General features: G+C 34.2%; 1 protein-coding gene across 1 annotated transcript in view; it reads left to right on the top strand.

Moving 5' to 3' along the window:
* The first annotated feature begins 2234 nt into the window (after nucleotides 1-2234).
* Nucleotides 2235-22884, top strand: part of MXRA5 (matrix remodeling associated 5) — a 34844-nt gene continuing 14194 nt past the window's right edge. The window contains exons 1-4 of the mRNA XM_051984574.1: nucleotides 2235-2443; nucleotides 11534-11663; nucleotides 11883-12273; nucleotides 16712-21832. Coding sequence (XP_051840534.1) covers nucleotides 2244-2443; nucleotides 11534-11663; nucleotides 11883-12273; nucleotides 16712-21832 — 5842 coding nt within the window. The 5' untranslated portion in view covers nucleotides 2235-2243. The remainder of the gene's footprint in view (nucleotides 2444-11533; nucleotides 11664-11882; nucleotides 12274-16711; nucleotides 21833-22884) is intronic.

A 22884-nucleotide genomic window follows, 5' to 3' on the forward strand; every position in this document is an offset into this window, starting at 1 on the left:
GGGGGTTTCCAGGTGGGGCGGAATCTTCTCTTGAAATGGCAAAACAGGGAGAAAGATGTAATTCGCCTACTTCCTACTATCTCTCCAAACACTCAGAGCATCTTCCCCATCTTCTACTTTAATCCCTGTTTTTTACTCTCTGGAGGTTAAGATTTCAACCCTATAGAGGAAGGTAAGCGAAAACCCAGACTTTGATTTCCACCACGAAGGAACCAAAGCTCCCGTGATTATTCTCGCTTCAGCTAAGGAAGCTGGGGAAGTCATCAGCGTGCCCTAAAGGGAGGATAAGATCTGGCGTCAACCCGAGAGAGAAGCTGCTGGAGAGCCCGCCTCAGGCTGCCCCTGTTATTAGTATTAGAGTAATTTATGGCGCTGCGCTCCTAGCGCACGAGAGCATAGCGTCTGGAGCTAATCCAGGAGGAGAGAGAGCAGGCGGGTCCAAATAAATTGTTCGCCTCCCTGAGAGAAAGGAAGTTTGACTCATTCCCTCCCCGCCCCAATTTGTCTCTGGTTAACAGTGCAGTCTGCAGCAGCCTCCAGAGAGCCACCGAGAGACTTTGGAAACTGGCTAAGGCTTAGGATGTGCAGCTACTTCTCTGTGTCCTAAGATTTTTTCCAATCCCCTCCTGGAACCCGAGCCCAGTAAAATCCCTATGCATTCTAGCTAGCCAGACGGTTGGTTTTTCTTGAGTTCTCCAAAGGAGAAATGAGTATTGAGAGGAAAGAGGGCAGAAAATCAGCGAAGTTTGGGAGCCACTTCTGTAGGAACCTTTAAATAAGAAACAATCTACTTGACTTTCTCTTTGGTTAGACAGTCCATGCATCAGAGAAGCGCTAAATAAACTTTTCAAAAAGATTACCACTACCTATGTCAGATTTCAATAGCATTGTGATTTGAGTAGGAATGGACTCAAACCAGAGTAGAAGCCCTTCCCTTGACGTGTTTGCAAAGTTTATCTCTAAAGAACTATAACTATTCCCTCAATATACAACAGCTTTCCTTTTTTTTCACCATGCTTAGAATGTGAAACCGAGTTTAGAGAAAATGTAGTTTCCTGGGTCATGTTCATCTCCCTTTTTCCTTCTCATTTACGTATTATTTTTGTTACCTTTTTGTTCCAAGTGAGAAGGATGGGGAGGAGGATCATTTTACTACTGTGCATTATAGTTTTCAAGGAGACTGGGAAATAAAACGACCAATACTTTAAAAAAAATTCATTCCATATGAAGAAGACGTATTTTGATTTAAAACAAACAAGTATCTTAAAAGAGTGAGAGTTGTTATTTTTAATTCAGGGCAATGATGATTAGACCACTGTTATAATATTGATATTCCTAAAAAATGTAGGAGGAACATTGTTGTTTTGTTGAAAAGATGAAAAGTTGCTCCCTGAGTATTTCTGTTATTGCTTTTTTAAATGTCCTCACTCCTTTGACTTATTTAAATATGCTTAGTCTTTGAAGACCTCCATACTTGATATTCTGTGAAAGGTAGCTTTTTGTTTGTTTGTTTTGCTACTCTGTGCATAAAAATTTCCATAGAGGATCCCAAACAGCCAACAACACTATGGTGTCCCTTGACAAGCAACTTCTGACACGGTGTATGTGGTTCTTTTAATGAAAAGAATGGTCTCATTAAAACAAAACATGGTGAAATGAATGTCTTTCCACACCCTAACACGGTTTTTATTGGATCATGGCTGGAAATGTCATAAAAATATGAAAATAGCAACAGATGTTTAAGAAATTCTTTCACAGGAAGGACTTGCCCCTGGAAAACATTATCTGTTATCAGTAGTGATATTAAAAACTCTAAAAATCTTTCAGTGAAATTACTTGGAGAAGAAGAAGCCACATTTCTTTTGTAAAAGTGATGGTAGCAGATGAAAAATACTATTTTAATTTAATTTTTTTTGTTTAAAAGAGGACTATGGTTAGATTTGAGAATTGCACAAAGAATAAGAAGCTTAGAAAGTAATTAATAATTATTCTGAGTTCATAGAATGTAAAACAATGTAAGGGGAAAGTTAAAATATATGTTGCTTTTCATAAATGACATGACTATTGAACTGATCCATTTATTATTTGAAATTTAGGAAATTTAGTTTAATATAATTTTAGAAAACAGTGCTAGAAAAAGAAACCAAGGGCATATAAAAACTAAATGCATATGTATCATTACTATTGTTATTATCATCACTATCATCATCATTATTATTATTATAAAACAGGTACCAAAAATAATGAAGTTTGACAAGATGCAGAAGGCAACTTTGGAGGCACTATCCGTGGTGCTGATCCTCTTTTGGGGACATCCTCAAGATTCACTTGCATGCCCTCACCCATGTGCATGCTATGTTCCTACTGAAGTTCACTGCACATTTCGATCTTTAGCTTCAGTGCCAGCAAGGATTTCTAAACATGTGGAAAGAATCAATCTGGGGTTTGTACCACAATTTTCTAAGCACTTAAAATATGTATATTTTTCTTCTTAATAACATCTGAATGATTAAATATATATGGGTAATAGACGGAAGTCTTTATTCTAAATGCTGTTCTTTCATAAAATCAACCACAATTACTTCTCAAATGAAACTAGTTGCACAAAGCTTACAAAAAAGAATGTTTCTTATCAATATCAATTTGTTAAGAAGTTTTATTGCCAATATTAATTATAGAGGAATTTGGTTATGTTTTAATGATTCTGAGAAATTAATATACATTCTGTCACTTTCTTTTATTGTGGGATAATATTAGTAATCTTTTGAAAATATTTTGGCAGAATTAAAAGAATGAATGTAGCATTGTGACTTTTTAAAAGTCATGTAGGTGTTTGTTACATTAAAAAGATGATATTAAATATTAATTACTTGGGGAAATCCTCTTATTTTGACAAATTGAACTGCCTTATTTTTTATTCTCTCAAATTTTGTTGTGATTTTTTTTACATTTATTTCTTTTGCTTATGAATTTTCTTTTCAATATAAATTTTATCATCCTTTTAACTATGGAAAGGTGGCAAATGATTTAAAAATTTAAGAAAATGGGAAAATAAATGCTTGGAAAGCTTCCTTATTGAATTATTTTCTTAAAAAGCTGTAATTTTTTAAAGGAAATAATGTTATAATTTTGTGAGCAAAATTTAAATATACAATGCACGAACAGAGCATAATTAGATTTAGTAGCCATACATGAAACCGTTGAAAGAGACAAAGAAAGTTAACATAATACGAAAAACTCCAACTCTGAGGCAATAGACCATATAACACTGTTTTCAATAATGGTGGAGAAAACCTCATGGATTGAATTACTTGAAAATCACACAGGGATGGCAGTAACAATCTGAGAAATAAAAATAAAAGCTAAATATTTCCATTTCTATCAATCTGACACTTGTTCATGTTCAATACTTTTCCCACAGGGGAAGAAAAGTTTGTTTTTTTTTTTTAAATCCCATTCTGGAACATGAGTTCTATACTTTGTTTTACATAGATGAAAAAGAGACTTAGATTCCATGTCACTTACCTCTATTTCTCATCTACATGTGCTCTATCTGCCCATCATAGTTAGGGAATATCTATGTACTCTTTTCTCATGACCACCTTCTAAATGTCAGGAGAAGGATTCAGCCTATTACAAACACAAGCTTAAATTTTCTTTTCATACAAATTCTTAAATTAGATTTTTCTCAGTATTGAATTTTATTCTCCTTTGTAGTAGAAAACAATGATTACTTTTATTCAATGCTAGAGATAAATATTTAGAAATAGAAAGGGGGAACAGTAAAAAAAGTATTGAATATAGGCAGTATGTTATGGTCCTCTTATACTGTAGCCACATAAAACAGGAAAGACAACAAAGTTGATGCTTTTTGTTATTGTTGTTTTTTAAAGTGAATGGCAACAAGAATTTTTTTTAAAAATCCTATTTGTTAATATTGTAAAAATGTAAACATTTAATTTAAAAAATGAAAGGCCTCAAAATGCATTGCTACTAGTTCTATAATTTTGTTTAAAAAAAGGGAATACTATAATGCTATTCTAGCATGATTGTGTTTAATTACAATAATATTATTTTGAGAGGAGAAATACTTCCAAAGAGGAAAATTGTGGAATGTGACAAAGTAAAGGAAAGGAGAGATAGATGTTTACTGCATACAAAACTTAGAATCTGAGTTGTCTTTTTAGTAGTTTGGAAAAGCTTTAGAACATTCAAGAGGAAGCTTAAGTTGTTGGCAAGATACTGAGGAAAGATCATATTACTACACAGCTGTTATACAATATACCCAATCAGTTTATAATGAGAGATCTCCTGTTTCTACACAAGATGATCTGGAAGAGTTTCCCATAACTACATTTCCCAAATGTAGAAAAGGAAAAAAGGGGGATTATTGTCTGCCAGACTGGCCCCCTTTTTACAGATTTCTAGAATTTCTTAAGCGCTGCATAAATAATAACGTATGCATTTCGAACTTTAATTTTTTTTTGTAGACAACATTGTTTTGCCAGTCCTAAACAATATATTTTTTATACATCAAGAAAAGAGAAAACCTACCCTCCCTTACTTACATATTGTGTTTTATTCAATTTTTATCTTTCTAGAATTTCAGCATATCTTCTAATCTATCACTCAACTTGGAAACTTCTTCAGCTCTCTTGTTCTTATTGAAAAATAGTTTCTGGAAAACTACGTAGGAGTGATCAAGGTTATTCTTAACATGCCTCATTCTTTTTTTTTTTTTTTTTTTTTTTTTTTGCTGAGGCAATTGGGGTTAAGTGACATGCCCTCAGGGTCACACAGCTAGGAAGTGTTAAGCATCTGACATAGATTTGAATTTAGGTCCTCCTGACTTCAGGATTGGCATGCTATCCACTGCACCACCTAGCTGCCACAATATGTCTCATTCTTGCATATTCAAAGGGATCATGGACTGAATGTTGGAAGAAGTTTGGGATGTTATCTGATTCAGCCTTTCAGGAAATCACAACTCAGAGGGAATCACAATCCTGATCCCATGACTGATCCCAGTCCTCTTTCCCTTAAACTGCATTGTCTTCCAAGCCAAAGCAAATGAACATACTCCCTTATTGAGCCATTATCCTCATGAATAAGGGTTACTTACTCTGGCTTGTATATCTGTGTTGCCTATTGAAATCCTTGGTCCTCTCCTTGTTGGAGGTCAGAATGTGGATTACCAAAAATTAATAGTTCTTCAAAACAGGTTCATATACTGACAGAAGAAAGTAGATGAAGGAGAGGCAGACTACAGGAATTGAACTAAATATTTCTGGCAAGCGCTATACTAAAATTCATACTAAAAGTGTATTCTCTACTCCAGTATAGCATTATGTATTGCATTTCAAACATTTCTTTCTAATATGGTTTCTTTAAAATATCATGTCTTCTGGAACAATTATTGTCTATGTTGTCTCTTTAATTCTCTCTCCATGTAACTGAAACTAGTGAGGAGGTATCTTGTAATGGAAAGAACATTTTATTATCATAACACATGAGGTTGAGTCCTATATGTGTCAGATCAATGATCCTCAGTTTCATTTCATGTGTAATGAGGGCCTAAGATGATTTTTAAAATAACCTCTATCTTTTGATACAGTGAGGTCCTTGCTTTGGAAAGACATACATGTCTAATAGACCAACAGAGAAATTTGGCTTGCAAGTTATAACAATTTCTTCATGGTATTTCTGTTGTTATAATAAGAAAACATGTACCACATTACACCTAATTTACATTTGATAAAAAGGTAGGGAAAATGTTATTTTAGAGATTTATAAATAAACTCTTTAAGAAGTTAAGCAATTTACTCATTTTGTTATTGTTCAGTTGTGTCCAAATCTTTGTGGCCCCATTTGGGTTTTCTTGACTAAGGTTTTACCAAGTACGTTTTTTTCCTTCTCCCCCTCATTTTACAGATGTAAAAATAGAATTAAATAACTTGCCCAGGGTCACACAGTCAGTAAGTGTATGAGGCTAGATTTAATTCAGGGCAATAAATATTCAGAAGTCTTTCTGACTCTAAGATCAGCACTACTCATCACCTAACAGCCCTATATTTTATTTCTAGTCACATGGTTATTCTTAGGTGTCACTTCCTATACTGATTCTACTGGCTCAAAATTCAAAGCTTTTTCCAGTATAGCATACTGTCTTACTATATGATGTATGATTAAGCACATACTTAAAAGATATAATAATGACTAAATAGTCAAGAATTATGCATGCCTTTAAAATACTTTATTTTAAAAACAAAACTTGGCAATTTGTATAGCAAAAAACTGTCTACTACATATTTGGATAGTAATGAAAAAAGGCAGTAATATAAATTATTGATAGTCTATTAAATTATATTCCTAGAGGCATATTTGATTGGATCGTTAGAAAATTGATCTTGGAATAATGAAAATCTATGTGTAATTCCTGACTCTGCTACATGCTACCTGTGTGATTTTGGGCAAAGTCAAGTAATTTCTCGGTTCTCTTAGGAAACTTTGGCAGAGCAAGTGCCTATCTGAATCAGTAGAGAGAGTTTTATCACTGAGAATTCCTCCATGGATGAAATCATAGATCAAGTCTTCTCCTCTCCCCACCTCAAAAAATAAGTTTTAAAAAATCCCTTTAATTTTAATTCCCACATAACTTATGCTCATATAATTTACAAATAGGGCTTCAAGTATATTCTCTGTTCTTGTGAAGTTTATAATTCCTAGAATGACTTTTTCAGGAAGAAAAGGGGAAATGAACTTAATGGGCATAATAAGGTAATAATATATTTCCACAATTCAGCTTTCTTGAAAATTCCAAATCAGATTGATTAGTTATTTTAAAAGCTGTATTTTTAAAAAGCAATCAGTATCTTTCTGCATAATATCTCCTTACAGGATCTTAAAGTATCTGAGGCAGAAGAGATCTGGAAAGTACTTGGTTAGTTGTCTTTCATTCTCAAAGAGGGCAAAATGACACCACTATGTCAGAGTCAAGTTACAGTGTGTCTAACTGTGGCTGATCAGACCAATATAAGCTCTGAATCCTCTGCCACAGGTTGGACATAAATAGTCCTTTTGAACATTTAGAGTGGTTTCTCTTATTTTGAACCTCTCACATTTCCTTGGGGCTAATTAAATTCTGCTTTGCTCATCAAGCACAGCATCTTCTCTGATGAGAGCACTCCATGCTGGACTATGTCAATGTCTCTCCTATCATATAATCAGTTCTAAAGTACTTAAAAGATACCTTGAGTTGTCCTTGTCTTGCTTTTTTCTGACCATCTTGTGAATGCTTTCCCTGTGTGAATTCTCCATAAAATAATTTTTTTGGCAAGCATACATTTGGCATTTGAATAATGTGGCCAGCCCAATGAAATTGTGGTCTCTGCAATATAATTTGAAAGCTTGGCAGTTTAGTTTGAGAAATAACCTCACTGCCAGGTATCTTATCCTGCCAAGTGACCTTCAAAATCTTCCTAAGATAATTCACTTGTCTTAAACACTTATGACTTTACAAATGAGGGGAGTAAACAGAATCTAGATGGCTCAGTGGACAGACCATGAGTCCTGGAGTCAGGAAAAACTGAGTTCAAATCTACACTCAGAACTTAATAGTCTTGCGATCTGAGGCAAGTCAATTAACCATGTTTGCCCCAGTTTCCTCATAAGTAAAAATTTTTTAAAAAGAAGTGGAGAAGGAAATGGCAAACCATTCTATATTTTTGCCAAGAAAACTTAAAATGCGGTAACAAAGATACAGATATAACTGAAACAATTAGACAACAACAACAAACAGTATCTAACATGTTAAGCAACTTCTTATGGATAAAATGGCTAGTAAATGGTGAACTTAGGTATTCTGACATCCACATGAGCCCTAAATTAACCACTCCATACTGTCTCCCCCTCTTTTGTTTCTAACTTTGCTCCTCTTTCTGTTTCCATATGTTCATTCATCATTTTTCTGGGTTATGATATCCTATCTTCTTTTGTCATACTCTTTAAATTGCCCATAGAAAGGCCTTGATTTTAAAGAAAAATCCTACATATCTATGATGTCATCCCCAAAAGAAACTTCTCTATAACCCTGTGATCCTATTAATATGATCTTATATAGTCATTGGTATTAGATTTGGAACAGAACTTGGAGGCTATTGAATCTAATTTCTTCACTTTAGAGATAAGGAGACTAAGACTTGGAGAGATTAAGTGATTTGTTTAAGATGGCAAAGGTAGTTATTGGCAGAACCAAGATGTGAACTATGCTCCTCTGACTTCAAATCCAGCATGCTAGTTTTGTGTTGTATAGTGCTATATTCAATATGCTTGAGTTTATTTAGCTTTGCAAAGAAAAATGTGTTACAGGGTAATCTATTGCTTTCATTTGAGTTATAAATTGTTATAGACATTAGTCTATATTATTAGTCTATTATCTATAATAGATTTTAGAACAGGATGTTATAGTTGTCAAGTTTGGTTATTCTTCAACCTATAGAAATATTATTGAGCTTACAATGAAAAAATATAATTTAGATGATGACATTTTGAGGGGTCTGGGGAAGATTGGCTTCTTAGTGGCTTAATTACCTTGTCTGGGCTTCATCCAGTTAAGTTTCATGCAAACTCATATATGGTTTATTGATTTCCTGGATCTTACATTATCTCCATATTGCAGAATAGATACATAACACAAGATCATCCTAAGACAAATACTAGGAATCTATGGATTTGAATTCATCAAGTAGGTGACATTATTTAAATAAATCTTTAGAGGCAGCAAGATAGGGTAACTTTTGAAATGCAATAGCCTAAGTTCAGATCCTATCTCATTCAGAGTCAAACTCTAATTCTGGGCAAAGCATTTCACTTCTCAGTAGCTTTAGGCATTCCCAAGTTTATATATTGTAGGAAAGTGGCCTTTCTGCACTGGTAAAGGGAATTTCTTTAGAAGCATCTCCCTTTCACAGTAAAATCATTGATCCAGATTCCCCTAAAAATATTCATTACTCCTCTCACCAGAATAAAATATAACTTTGTGAATCATATATTGAAAAAGTCAGATCGTAAGGCTTTCACCAGTCATTACCTAACAGGGAGGAGTTGTTCAGTAGGCAGAAAATAGTTGTCTTATAACAATTGTGAATCAAAAATATAATCCTTTGAAGAAATCTAGAACATCTGCTTCTGTGGCTTCATATAGAAATAACCTGTGACAATACTTGTCAACTACTCTTTCAAGAGATTCATGGACAAACATTTATATCCCATGTTTCTGAGTTAAATGAGATCATCACAGAAATACAGAAAATAGATTTCTAAGAATATGTTTGATATTTGTACATAAGGTTATCCTAACTGAGACTTTATCAAAGGAATTTATTTCATTGTCTCCATGTTCAACTCATTCAGATTCAAATTGGAGCTTAGTGAGCAGAATTAGTCTTTTCATAACCAGCAGCAATCCTTTACTACTAGCTACCTTGGTTTATACTCTGCACATAGTTTTAGTCCCAGCCTATTAAACTAACAGTCAAGAGATCATGTATTAGACTTGGTGTCAGGAAGATTTGTGTTCAAATCTATTTCAGATATTTGCTTGTGATTTAGGCAACTCACAACCTCTAGGTGCTTCAGTTCTTTTACCTGTAAAATGAAGGGGTTGGACTCAGTGGCTATTAAGCTCTCATTCAACTCTAAATCTTTGATCCTATGATTCTGTATCTACAACTGACTATATGTTCTAACAGGACTTCAGTTGCTTAAACTGAAAACAGTGGGAAGTAGACTAGAAGATTTTTAAAGTCTCTTCCATCTCCAACATTCAATGATTCTACAAATATTAATACTTATTTGGCATGGATTTAGTTCTCACTGAACCAATTCTTTCCCTCTGCATAAGAGTCAGGAAAATTCAATATAAATTCATTATGGGAATAGAGATTTAGTGAATAGAAAACATTCAAGGCCAGCATGTGAAATATGCTAAAAATGGAGGCTTGGACATGCATTGCACACACATGAATCCTATATATGGTTATGATTGTAGTATATATGAAATTCACATATATTCATATTTATTCTATTATTCTCTATTAATATGTAATATTCTTGCTTTTTTAAAGAAAAGTTTTAGGTTGAGATAATTAAGAAAGGAATATATCAAAATCTGGTCTATTTATGTATTATAATAATACCATCTTTTTTTTTCTTTTGGTAAGATGGTATAATGTGAATATTAAAGTTATCCTCCAAAATTTTTGAAATTATAACAGGGAATGATTTTGCCATTGGAGATTACCTTTCCTGTATTCAAAATTTTATAGCTAGCAGTTTTTTTTCTAAAGTTGACTATAAGGAAAAATACTATTGATTAAAAGTTAATAGTCTACCACTAAGTACATCTGCTTCTAGGAAAATAGGGTGAGTTGTAAACAAAACTTTGAGGATCCTAGTATCTAGCTATAAATTCTATGTGTCTGTTGTCTCTGTCTTCTTTCTCCTCTTTCTTTATATACACAAGTGCATAAATATACATACATATCCATACATACATATATACATACATACACAAACACATACACACACACACACACACACACACACACACACACATATAATATATACTGCCCCCACCCACCCTGGAGTCTCAATATTTAGCCAGTCACCACTTATCTTTTCTTAGCCAAATGGCTCTATGAAGTAAAATGCAAAAAAAAAAAAAAATTAGTCTGTTGATTTAAAACAAATCTGTAATATTTTCAAAATACGTTTTGTTGAAGAAGACTAGTTTGGCATTTCCATACCCTAAATTGTTATACATTGTTCCCAATCTCTGACTCATTCATTTCAAAAATGAGTCTTTAATGATTGAATCCTTAAAGTTTTTAGAAGTGGGAATAGAAAATGAAATGGGTTTTCTAGTCTAAGAAAATATTGGTGGCAAATATATTTGCAGATTCTGAACTTTTGTAGGTGTCAATGACAACAATCTTTGATAAGGGTACCTGTGAGGCATTGTGAAATGAGATTTTGCAGGGTTGTTACTTTAATCTCTATTTCTGGTGTCTGTATACAATTACTTGAAAGGTAGTACTATGGTGCTTCTAATGGTTTCTTTTGGCAATCTTTCCCCTAATTAGAATTGGTCAGATGCCATTCATTGCTACCACTTCTAAGAAACATTTTGATGAGGAAACATAAGGATCAGTAGCTATCAAAATTGCTAGTCATATTTATTGCTTTTTATTTAAAAAATAAAACAGCAACAAAAAATAATGACTGCTAATTGAATTGGTAAATGTTAAAGCAAAAATTCCACTAACTGGCCTCTAACTGAATGTAACCTCATAAAAAATGCTTCATTTAGCTTTTGGACCCTGCATTTCATTGAAACAAAGGTAGATTGGTGTTCTTTAGGATCTGAGCCAATATAACTTTAAATTACCAGCTAGTTAACTTGCACCTGGACAAGCAGACTGGTTGTATCTTTCATATATGCATTCTAACAATGTATTGTTTCTTTATTCTCCAGATTTAATAGCATACAGTCCATATCAGAAAACTCATTTGCAGGCCTTACCAAACTGGAGCTGCTCATGATTCATGGCAATGACATCCCAAGCATACCTAATGGAGCGTTAAAGGATTTAATCTCACTTCAGGTAAAACTTGAAATTTATGAACATCACTAATTACAGCTTATGCAAATCCATTATCAAGGACAGAAAAAAGGTAGATTTCTTAAATGATCAATAAAATTATTATTTCTTGATATTTAAAGAGGAAGTACAATATAATTTTTTATCATTCTTTGTTCTTGTTCCTTATTCTTTTCAGTTATATTTAAATATGAACAATAATGTTCTTTCCTGTCATTGTAGGTCTTCAAGTTCAGTTACAATAAGTTGAGAGTCATAACAGCACAAACCCTTCAGGGGCTTTCAAGTTTAATGAGACTACACATTGATCACAATAAGATTGAATTCATCCATCCACAAGCCTTTAATGGTTTAACTTCCTTGAGGTTACTCCATTTAGAAGGAAACTTGCTTCATCAGCTTCATCCTAGCACATTTTCCACATTTGCCTTTCTGGATTATTTTAGACTCTCTACAATAAGACACCTTTACTTATCTGAAAATGTCATCAGAACTCTGCCTGTTGGAATGCTCTCAAACATGCCACTTCTGGAAAATCTTTACCTCCATGGAAATCCATGGTCTTGTGACTGTGGATTAAAATGGCTCCTTGAATGGAATGCTGGATCTAAAGGTAAGACTTCAATATTATTTAGCCAACATTTATTAAAATCTACTCCTCGTGCTATTATTTGATTAGAATGAACAGACAATTTTTGTGCCTTCTATAGGCAGGGTTATATTTTGCCTGCTGTTAAGATATTACAGAATTCAAATTATATTGTCTAGATATCTACAAAAGAAATTCAAGGTTCACACACAGAAGTTGAGCTTTCCCATCCATACTTGAAGAAAACATACTCGTGCATATATGTACATATACACGTATATGTATACTCACAATGCACATATACAATCCATGTGTTTATGGATATATATATATATATATCCATAAACACATGCATAATTTTAAAATGCAACTTTGCATATATGGAAACAGAGTTTTGTCAGTTTGGGACAATGCATGTTATGTGACATATTGTTAAATTAAATTTAATTCAGAAAGGGATGACTAGAATGATGACTAAACTGAAAATAATGTTATATGAGGAATAGTAGAAGAAAATGGTAAAGTTTGGAGATGAGATATTAGAAAGTAGGAGGGATAATAGTGACATCATCAAAATTTGAAGAGTTGCCATAAAAATATAAAGCCAACTCAGTGAGCACTAATTAAATTTATCTGCTATTCATATCTTTTTAATTAGGTATAGATTTTTTAAAAGTTTTATCAAAACATGGCTGCTATGCCACTGAACAATCTAATAGGGGAATGAGTCACTGAAACTCAAAATTTCAGATTTAGAAGAACTTGTGTGTCTAGTACAACTCTAACCTGAAAAAGAATATTTTTATAACATACATTTGATTAAAGATTTCTGATGAATGGGAACACACCAGTTTCTGTGGCACTTCAAAACTTAGATGTAAAAAAATACAGGATAAGGACATAAGAGAAGTATAAAATGTGCTTTTATTTATTTATTTAGGGCAGGACTAATTTTGTTTTGCTTCAAAGGATAAAGGTAGCAGGGATGTAAGTTGAAAGGGAGATGCATTTCTGCTCAATATGAGATAGATAAAGGAAACATTTATTAAATTATACTACACTCTGTAGATATAAATAAAGCATGCAAAGAAATCTCATCCTTCAAATAGCTTACATGCTAATAGATGAAGATAATACATAAAGGAAGCTTGAATGTACAGTAAAAGATGATATGTGGAAATGGTCAGAATTGGAGTAGAGGTCTGGTTCTGGGGAATATGAGGAAAACACTTTATGAGAGCCTGGCACCTCAGGGAAGAAGGGAAAGTTTTTATTTGGAGGGGTAGATCTGTGACTGGAAAATAGTTGAATTTAGAGAATATATATTAGAATTTTAAATTTTTTCCCCAAATCAAAAGGACTGACTTCTGAAACAAAATATGCATGCTCTATAATGAGCAGAAGTTCTAACAAAAGTGCTTTCTAATTTTTCAATTTTGTGATTTAAATTAAATTCTTGACTGCCAAATAGTAAGACTCTCAAAACTAGAAAAATGCAGAGATGAGTTTAAAGAACTTTATAAGAACTTTATAGAACTTTAAAGAACTATATAAGATGCTAGGTAGGAAGAAATGTACAACAAATCTCATGACAGGAGAAAGGTAGCATGGAAAGTAAGAATGCTAAGCAATTTTTTTTGCAAAGTTAGGGTATATGTGTATCTTTGAGTTTATAATAGCACAGATGGAAGGTCATAGATAGAGTATCTTTCTGGTTTTCAACTTCAAAAAACTCCATTTTTGAGGAAAAATTTAAGACTACTTTGTCTTAAGGGAATGACTTTATTGAAAACTAAGCCTAGATGAGTATTTGTGCATCATTGTAATGGGTTAGTCGAATTTTGTGCTCCTGTCAAATAATGAATGTATTTTAAATACAAGATCACTTTTGAAATAAAAATGGTAATATTTAATTAATTCTAATGTGATTAAGTATTATCACCCTGATTCTGAAGGAAATTAGAGTTTAGACTATTATAAATATCCAGAAGGAATTTGCAATATATTGTTTTGAAAATTGAAAAGTGATTCAAATACAGTACCTCATTTGATCTTCTCAACTCTTTGAGGTAAGTCCTACAGTTGTTATTATTATCCCTATTTTGCAGATAAGGAAACTGGGGCTGTGAGGTGAAATTGCTTAACCTGGATTACAAAATTACTAGTAGCTAAGGCAGAATTCTTACCCAGTTTTTCCTGATTTCAAGTCCAACAGTTCATCAATTATATACCATGTTGTACTATGACATCCAAGTCAATTAAAATCAGCAAACATTTTAAAGCATTTACCACATACATGATACTACAAAGATGAAAATGACACAGACTTCAAGGACCTCAGAGGCAAGACAGTATAAAAAGGTAGAATATGGAAAAATCTAGGGAGTATATCTCAGTTCTTAATCTGGGTGGGTGAAATCTTCATCATTTTACATTATAGTATGATTTAATTTTCCATTTATGATGTCAATGGAATTATCTAACTTTCCAGATTATTTAATATGAAAAATAACTAAAAGAAAAAAGTTAAATGTGGCATATTTCATACCAAAAGTTTTGCTGATGGCTCTATCAGATTGAAATAATTTGTGCAGCTATCTTGGTTTTTTGTACCAGCATGTACCTGCTTCCCTTCAGAAACTGAGTGCATAACTAGCTGATCTTAAACTCATAGGTAATTGCCTGATAAGGAACCTAGAATCACCTGATTCAATCCTTTTTGTTAGAGATATATTAGTGCATTTATTTTGCTAGTTAGACAGCTTTTTCTTTAGGTATCATTTACCTAAAGAAGATTCAAGTTTTAAATTGCCCAAGTGATCATGTTCTTCCCCATTACCTATTTTTTGTTAATATAATTATTATTTCTTCATTCATACATTTATTTAGTTGACCTGAAAAATAGTGACCTCTAATATGGCCATTTACACATAACAAAATATTCTATGGTTTTTTACATTACAGTTTTTGCAAGCAAATGCAATATATTGATTCCATACTTATAATGACTTATTAGCCTGTTTGCTATTTTGATTAATAAATATTCTTGCTTATACTTGTTTAAATGAGCAATGCTATACTATGTTTGGAAATATAGTAGACCCTCGTGATATCACTAACTAGTTATATAAATGTTATGGATAAAATTCTATTCCTTGCAATAGCCACTAAAAATTGGCTGTAGTTATTGGTTGCAAGTGTTTGTCTGACCTTAATTTTCCTAGAGGGCTTTGCGCCCTCTCTCTTTAACTTTCTTAATTTCCTAACTTTTACACACACACACACACACACACACACACACACACACTGAAATCAGGAGTATTTTATTTTTGTTTTTCTGTTCATGATAGCTATCATAGTGTCTTGGATACACTAAGCATTTAATAAATGCTTGTTGAAATTAATTGACATTAACTATTGGTCTGTAAGAACAATCCTAATTGCCTAACTGCCCCAATTATTATTTCAGTTATAGCTGATGCCTCAAAATATACATCCTTTGACTATATTTTAGCAGGAATCATCATTTCACTTGGACATTATGCAATCTCCCTTGTCACCTAGATCCCTATCTTTTAGACTCTTCACTGCTCATTAGTATCTATTCTATAAAGTGGAAAAGAAAATAAGAAAAAAAAGTCTACTGTCAGTTTTGTGACTGTTCTACTTAAGATTTAGCAAAGGCAGAAGTTGGAATATTAACAAAATTTTGTTTAAGATTATCCACATTTTTCAGTTCTGTTTTTTTTATAAATAATCTTTTCATAGATAGCCATCCTTTTCCATAAATAGCTAAAATGGACATGATAAAGGAAGCCAAAGAATTTTCCTGATGAAAACATCTTTAAAAATTGTCTATTTCAATGATATTTATAATCTAATCTTGTCTCTCATAAAGTTCAATGCATTATTTCTTTAATCCTTCATTAGATCCATGATCTCATCAATGTGAGTTCCTATTTATGCCTTTTCAATGTATATAATTCTTATGCATGCCCTATGTAACACTTTCTAATATATCACAGATTTATTTTAAGTTATGTGTAGCCACCAAAATGAAGAAGATTCCTCTACTGAAAGTCTTAGAAACAATGTGACATGCTGTTTGGGTAGGGGATAGTAAGCTGGACTTGAAATTAGGACATCATTGTTCTGAATCCTACTTTAGACACTCACTAGGCATATTCTCATAGGTAACTATTTAGAGATTCATTTCCCTCAATCTGTAAAATAGAGAAATAAATATTTGGATTACTTTATAGGGTTGTAATGCAGAAAGTGATTTGCAAAATAAATTAATATATGAATTATTATTCATACTGGATTGGTTATAATCAGGTTTTAAATCGCCTGGAAGGTCTTAGTTTTTTTTGTGATTTTAGTACTAAATCTTTATTCTTTAGTACAGTAAATTGGTTATCCTAATTTTATTCATTAAATTGATTCAATTGCTTAATTTTAGGGATTTTGAAATGTAAAAAGGACAAAGCATATGAAGGCGGACAGCTGTGTTCCATGTGTTCCAGCCCCAAGCAGCTGAACAAGCAGGAGATTCACAATTTGAAAGACATTCTTTGCATGAAGCCTATCATACAATCTCCTCTTAAACAGAACTTCAGTAGCAGCAGCAATGAGGAGGAGGGTGAAGATGAAGAGGAAGAGGAGGACAGCGCACTCTCTCTGGAAGAGATTCAATTTTCTCCCTGGAACATCACTTTAAATATGACTGATGAGCATGGAAATACAGTGGACTTAGCTTGTGAAATCAAGAAGCCAACAGATGTTTCAAAAATTCAACTAAACCAAAGTGATCCACAGGAAATTGATATTAATGCTACCATTGCCTTGGAATTACAATGCCCAATGAATCGAGAAAATTATGAGAAGTTATGGAAATTGATAGCTTATTATAGTGAGGTTCCAGTAACATTACAACGGGAAGTCATGCTTAGCAAAGACCCCAAAGTCAGTTACCAATATAGACAAGACACAAATGATGATGCCCTCTACTATACAGGGGTGAAAGCCCAAATTCTTGCTGAGCCATCATGGGTGATGCAACCAATTATAGATATTCAGCTTAATCGACGCCAAAGTACTGCCAAAAAAGTACTACTATCATTATATACCCAGTTTTCACAAATAATCCCAATCAAAGACCTGAGGCAGCAGAAGAGCAAAACCTGGGTAATGATTGAGCAAGGTGAAAAAGTGAAAACAGCTCAAACTGTGGTTGAAGGGTCCATCTGCCAATTGAGCTGCAATGTGAAAGCCTCAGAAAGTCCAGTTCTCCTATGGGTGCTTCCTGATGGCTCCATGTTGAAAGCTCCATTTGCTCATGAAGAAAGCAGATTTTCTGTCCTAAGCAGTGGTCAGCTCATCATAAAATCTGTAGGTCGTTCTGACTCTGGTTTGTACCAATGCATTGCTCAAGTGAGGGATGAAATGGACAGAATGGTATATAGAGTTTCTGTCCAACTTCCTATCATCCAGACAACCAAAAGACACATGGTAACAATTGAAAAAAATCCTGAGGAACCAATCATGTTGCCCTGTAATGCCTTAGCAATACCTGATGCTGAGCTTAGCTGGCTCCTACCAAATAAACAGATATTGAATGGATTGTCTAACTCAACACATGCCTATATGTTAGAAAATGGAACTTTATTCATCCCTAGTGGGCAAAACAGTGATAGTGGCTACTACAAATGTATAGCTATCAATCAACAAGGAGTGGACCATTTTATTGTTAAGGTGACAGTAAATAAGAAAGGAGCGAACAAGTCATCAAAAAGAGCCCAACTAAGAAAACGCCCAAATTCTAAGACTGCTTCCAAAATAAGAGACAATGTGATAGAGGATGAAGGGGGTTCAGGTATAGAAGAATCTGATTATTCTACCAGGCAAATGCTTACTCCAAAAGACCAAGAAGTATCTAGTAAGCCAAGGAATGATGCTCTCTCTAGGACACAGAACAAAAAAAATAAAAAGGGCAGGAGGAAAATGAAGCATTGGAAAGATTTAGAAAGAGCCCCGGAAAGTAATATTGCAGAAGGCCGGAGAGTGTTTGAATCACGGAGAAGAATTAACATGGCAAACAAACAGATTAATCCACAACATTGGGCAGACATTTTGGCCAAAGTACGTGGAAAAAATCTTCCCAAAAGTACAGCAGTGCCTCATACTGATTCTGTCATTAAAACCACAGTGGCTCCACCTGTGAGACAAAAGGCTACACTTCCTTCTCCTATTAGCAGCCCTCCCTTAAAACATGTTGTGCAGACACCTAATACAGAAGAATCCTCAGCATCTGAATCTCTCTTCAGTGAAGATGAACTAGTTTCAGTCACAATTTCTTCAGCAAGTACTGATGAAAGTGATTCCAAAATATTTCTTACAGAATCAAAAATAACTCATACACATTTGGAAGAACCAATAACTTATGGGACTCTGGGAACTCCCAAACCTCCATATGTTGCAGAAACTCCCTCTATAAGGACTGAATCCATAATAACAACCTCTTTACCTTCTAAGTCAACTTATTCTACACCATCTCTGAATATTTTCTCTGAGGACCCAATCAATGAGAAAACAACAGAAAATTGGTCTACAGTAGATGATAGTGATTTCACAGCAGGTTCTATAACAAATCAGGGTGAGCTGCCATTGGACACCATTATCTCGGCACAATCTGAAACTGTGACATACCTTTACCCAGACTTGAAAACAGATTCACAGCTCAACAAAGGACATAGTGAAGATGCCCCATCCATTCAGTTCATTCCAGGTCACTCAGCTGGAGTCAATGATGTTGATATCCCAAAGATTGGCTCAAATAGTTTAGATCCTCCAGCTTTGCCATTTGAAGACCTACTTTCTGGGGACCATAATATCCCAACAAGTCAACATCCACAGGTAAAAAACAAGAAAACTCAAAGAATTGGCAATGGAGCAGATACTCATGATAGTTCCTCAATTCATCAGGATATTGATGAAGAATTTGAGACAACTCAAGAAGAAGAAAAACTGGAAAAAATGCCTATGAGCAACAGAATTTCTGAGAGGACTCGACAAGAGGCTATATCTACCACAGTATCTGAATTCCCAAGTAACATAGTAAGTACTGTTGTTCCCCTTCTGGAGCCAAAGCAGATTATTACTACTGCTGATGAAAACCTTTACACAACAGCAACTATTACAACTGCCTATACAAAGAACACTCTCTCTGTCTCAGCAATAACACAGCATCCCAGAAGGAGGCCTAATGGGAGAAAAAGATTAAGACTTCACAAACTTCATCGGAAAAAGCCAATTCTCCCAACTACTTTTGCTCCAGCAGAGACATCATTTAGTCCAAGAATTCTTGTAACTGAACCAAAGATTGCAAACAAAGTAGATATTTTGGTTGTTTCTCCTCCTTGGGCTGAAAACAAAACTACTCCTCCAATACAGTTAGAAAAGAAGAAATATGTAGAGACAGTTACAAAGGGAATATCACGTAGAAAATTTCCAAAGAGACCAAAATTAAATCAGTTCACAACAACCACAGTAGCTTCTTTTGATACTGAAAAAGAAATAACCATTGATCCCACAAATAAACTCATTATACCTATGACAGCCACTATCCAAACTGTAGGTCTTTTTGCTACTGCTTCTTTGACCACTGAGGCCTCACATAAGCAGAGACCAAAAGAATATACTACTACAGCTCCTTCTGCTACAGAAATACATTTATCCTACCATCCAGTACTAGAAACAACTTCACACACATATAAGAATTTGTTTGATGTAGATTCAAAAAATGTAGAAATTAAAAGTGATCATGGGGTCACAGATAGTGATATCTATTTAACCAGAAGTGTATTCCCCAGTGAATTATTCCCTAGTAGTGTGTTACCTTCTGATTCAGTTCCCTCAGAGGTCACAAAATTTCAAAAAGAATCCATTGATTTGGAGTCTTTAGGTACATCAAGTTGGGTACCTAAAAGGATATTTCAAACCACACATTCCCCAGTAGTATATCCAAATGTTCCTAAAACTAGCTCTCAGGATGCTAGTAAAGATTCACCAGTTTTCAAAGAATCACAAAGATTAGATTTATTCCCCAAATCTACGACACTAACTGAAGCCCCTGATCAATCTCGACAGGAAGAAAAATATACCTCCTCTGTTCCCTCAAGTAGAAAAAAAGACTATTCTTCAAGTCATGAAGAAATTACTGCCCAAGAAAGTTCTATTGGACAAGATCTTAGGAAGACTGCATCAACTGTTACACATTCTATAATAAAATTAGACAATAAAGTTTTCACACCTAAACCATCTAAGGACACGACATTCATAATTTCACCATCTTCATCTCCAATGGAACAGATGTCATCTCCAGTTGCTTTGGTACCATTTATAGAATCTACAACATTGCCATCATTACTCTTTTCAAGCACTTCTAATATATCCACCCAATTATTGATGGAGTCCAAAGAAAATATCATATTTAATCATGTAGGGGTCCCAGAAAGCAAAACATCTGAAATAGATGATCAGAAAACAAAGTTAAGTTTCAGTTCCAATGAATTCCCCACACCCAGTTTTAACCAAAATAGAATTAATTTACTTTCCAAACATGAAATACAGGGCAGCAGTTCCAACAATCATTTGTTTCAAGGTTCAGATCACCTGTCTCATCCAGGGAGGATGCCTGCCTTCCACCAGCAACCAGCCAATGTTCCTGAAAAGTATGAATTGCCAAGAGTGACTGTAAGGCCACCACATGTAACAAAACAAGGCTCATCTCAACATTTTATAACTTTGCAATCACCTCTTCATTTTACTAACAAACCAGAGATAACATCATACCCTTCACAAAATAGTCCAGAAAAAAGACTCCCTGGAATGACAACAATAGCAACAACCACAATGACCATTCCATTGCCAAAGCCAAATCCACTCATACCTAGTACATCCAGTCATTCAGGAACCAACCAATTTAATGCCAACACCAAAGTGTTTGGAAATAATTACATTCCTGAACAAAAAAGCTCAGCTACAAACATGCCCAATCCCAGAATCCCCTACACTGCAAATGGAAGATTACCTTTTCTGTTTAATAGGACTCCTACATTCACACAAGTAGGAGTCACACCTAAGCTGCCGGCAACTGTTCTGCCTGTTTCATTGAGTACGAGAAAGAAACAAATAACACCAGACCTGCACAGCCAGATTACAACACAAGGTACCATCCACAATGTCCTAGGTATTCCTGGAGCACCTTCAATATTCCACAGTACTAGTACTAGATCACCATCTTTGATTAATTTAAAAAATACTCCGGTGTTTCCTACTCGGAGGACCATTCCTCATACAGCATCTACCATTCATTCCTACAGAAATGTCCATCATAGTAATTCTAAAATTACATTCAGTGGAGGACCTCCTGCTCCTAGTTTCTGGGCACTTGGAGAGAAGCCCCATATCATTACCAAGTCCCCTCACACCTTATCCATCATTGCTGAAACAGATGTTATCCTTCCGTGTGATACAATTGGAGAGCCCAAGCCTTTTGTTACTTGGACAAAGGTTTCTACAGGTAAGATATTTAAGTATTTCAGTTCAATCATATCTAATGATGGATGAAGCCCAAGGGGGAACTGATTAGGAATGATCCTATAGAAACAAAAAATTCCCAGATCTTTTCAGATAAGAAAATAATTAGGTTAGATTGACATCAGGTAACTCACTTTCTAGGCATTCCACAAGTCTGGGGACTCAGGAGAAGAAAATTAGTGTCATCTTGGGGAAAAAAAAAACTTGCTTTACCAAGAATACTTTGGATAAATAATCACTTAATACTAGGACTATTCTGGAGGAATCCCTTCTTTCTACTTAGTTTTGTGAAATCTCTTCTATGAAAATCTTATTCCTATGTGTCATTGCAACATAGAAATGACTGTTCTTCAACAATATGCCAAAAGCAAGACTTGTAGAATGGGAGAAGAAAAGGAACATAGAGGTCAGATATTAGAATCTTTTGCTAATTTTAAAACTGAAGAAACTAAGGCCTCAGAAGGCTTTAATTGCTCAGTCACACAAATAGCCAAAATCAGAGTCAGGACTTTTATCCCAAACCATTCATTTAATGTGGAATCTTGCTAGATCCTATTGTCCTATAAGAACAAGTTCACTAATGAATTGTGTTTCCCTCAATTAAGATTCAGCCTAACTACATGTAGATAGACTTATTAGTAGAAGGTAGGATATTAGGTGATTAACATTCTTGGCCAAAGAAACTCATGAAAAATATCTACCCAAGTGTAGATTAATTATAATCTGAATGAGTAGATGGGATATCTGGTCAATGGAATATTAGATTGTTGGCAAAAGTACCCCATGAGGTGAAAGGCTCTCTTCATATAAAGAAAATGGTGTCAAAATTAAGCCTCAACTTTTTATTTCAGAACTTAGAAGTGCCTACAGTGTGTTTATTCAGTAATATAAAATCAAGACACAACAGAAACATATAAATGTTTTATTATTGGGAAAATATTACTCCTTTTGAAAATGAGAAAGACCTTGTTCATTGTGCAATTCAATCAACAAGTTAAGTGCCCTACTATGTGCTATGCACTGGGGATACATATA

The sequence above is a fragment of the Antechinus flavipes genome, chromosome 3 (genome assembly GCF_016432865.1).
Source record: "Antechinus flavipes isolate AdamAnt ecotype Samford, QLD, Australia chromosome 3, AdamAnt_v2, whole genome shotgun sequence".
Classification (NCBI taxonomy): domain Eukaryota; kingdom Metazoa; phylum Chordata; class Mammalia; order Dasyuromorphia; family Dasyuridae; genus Antechinus; species Antechinus flavipes.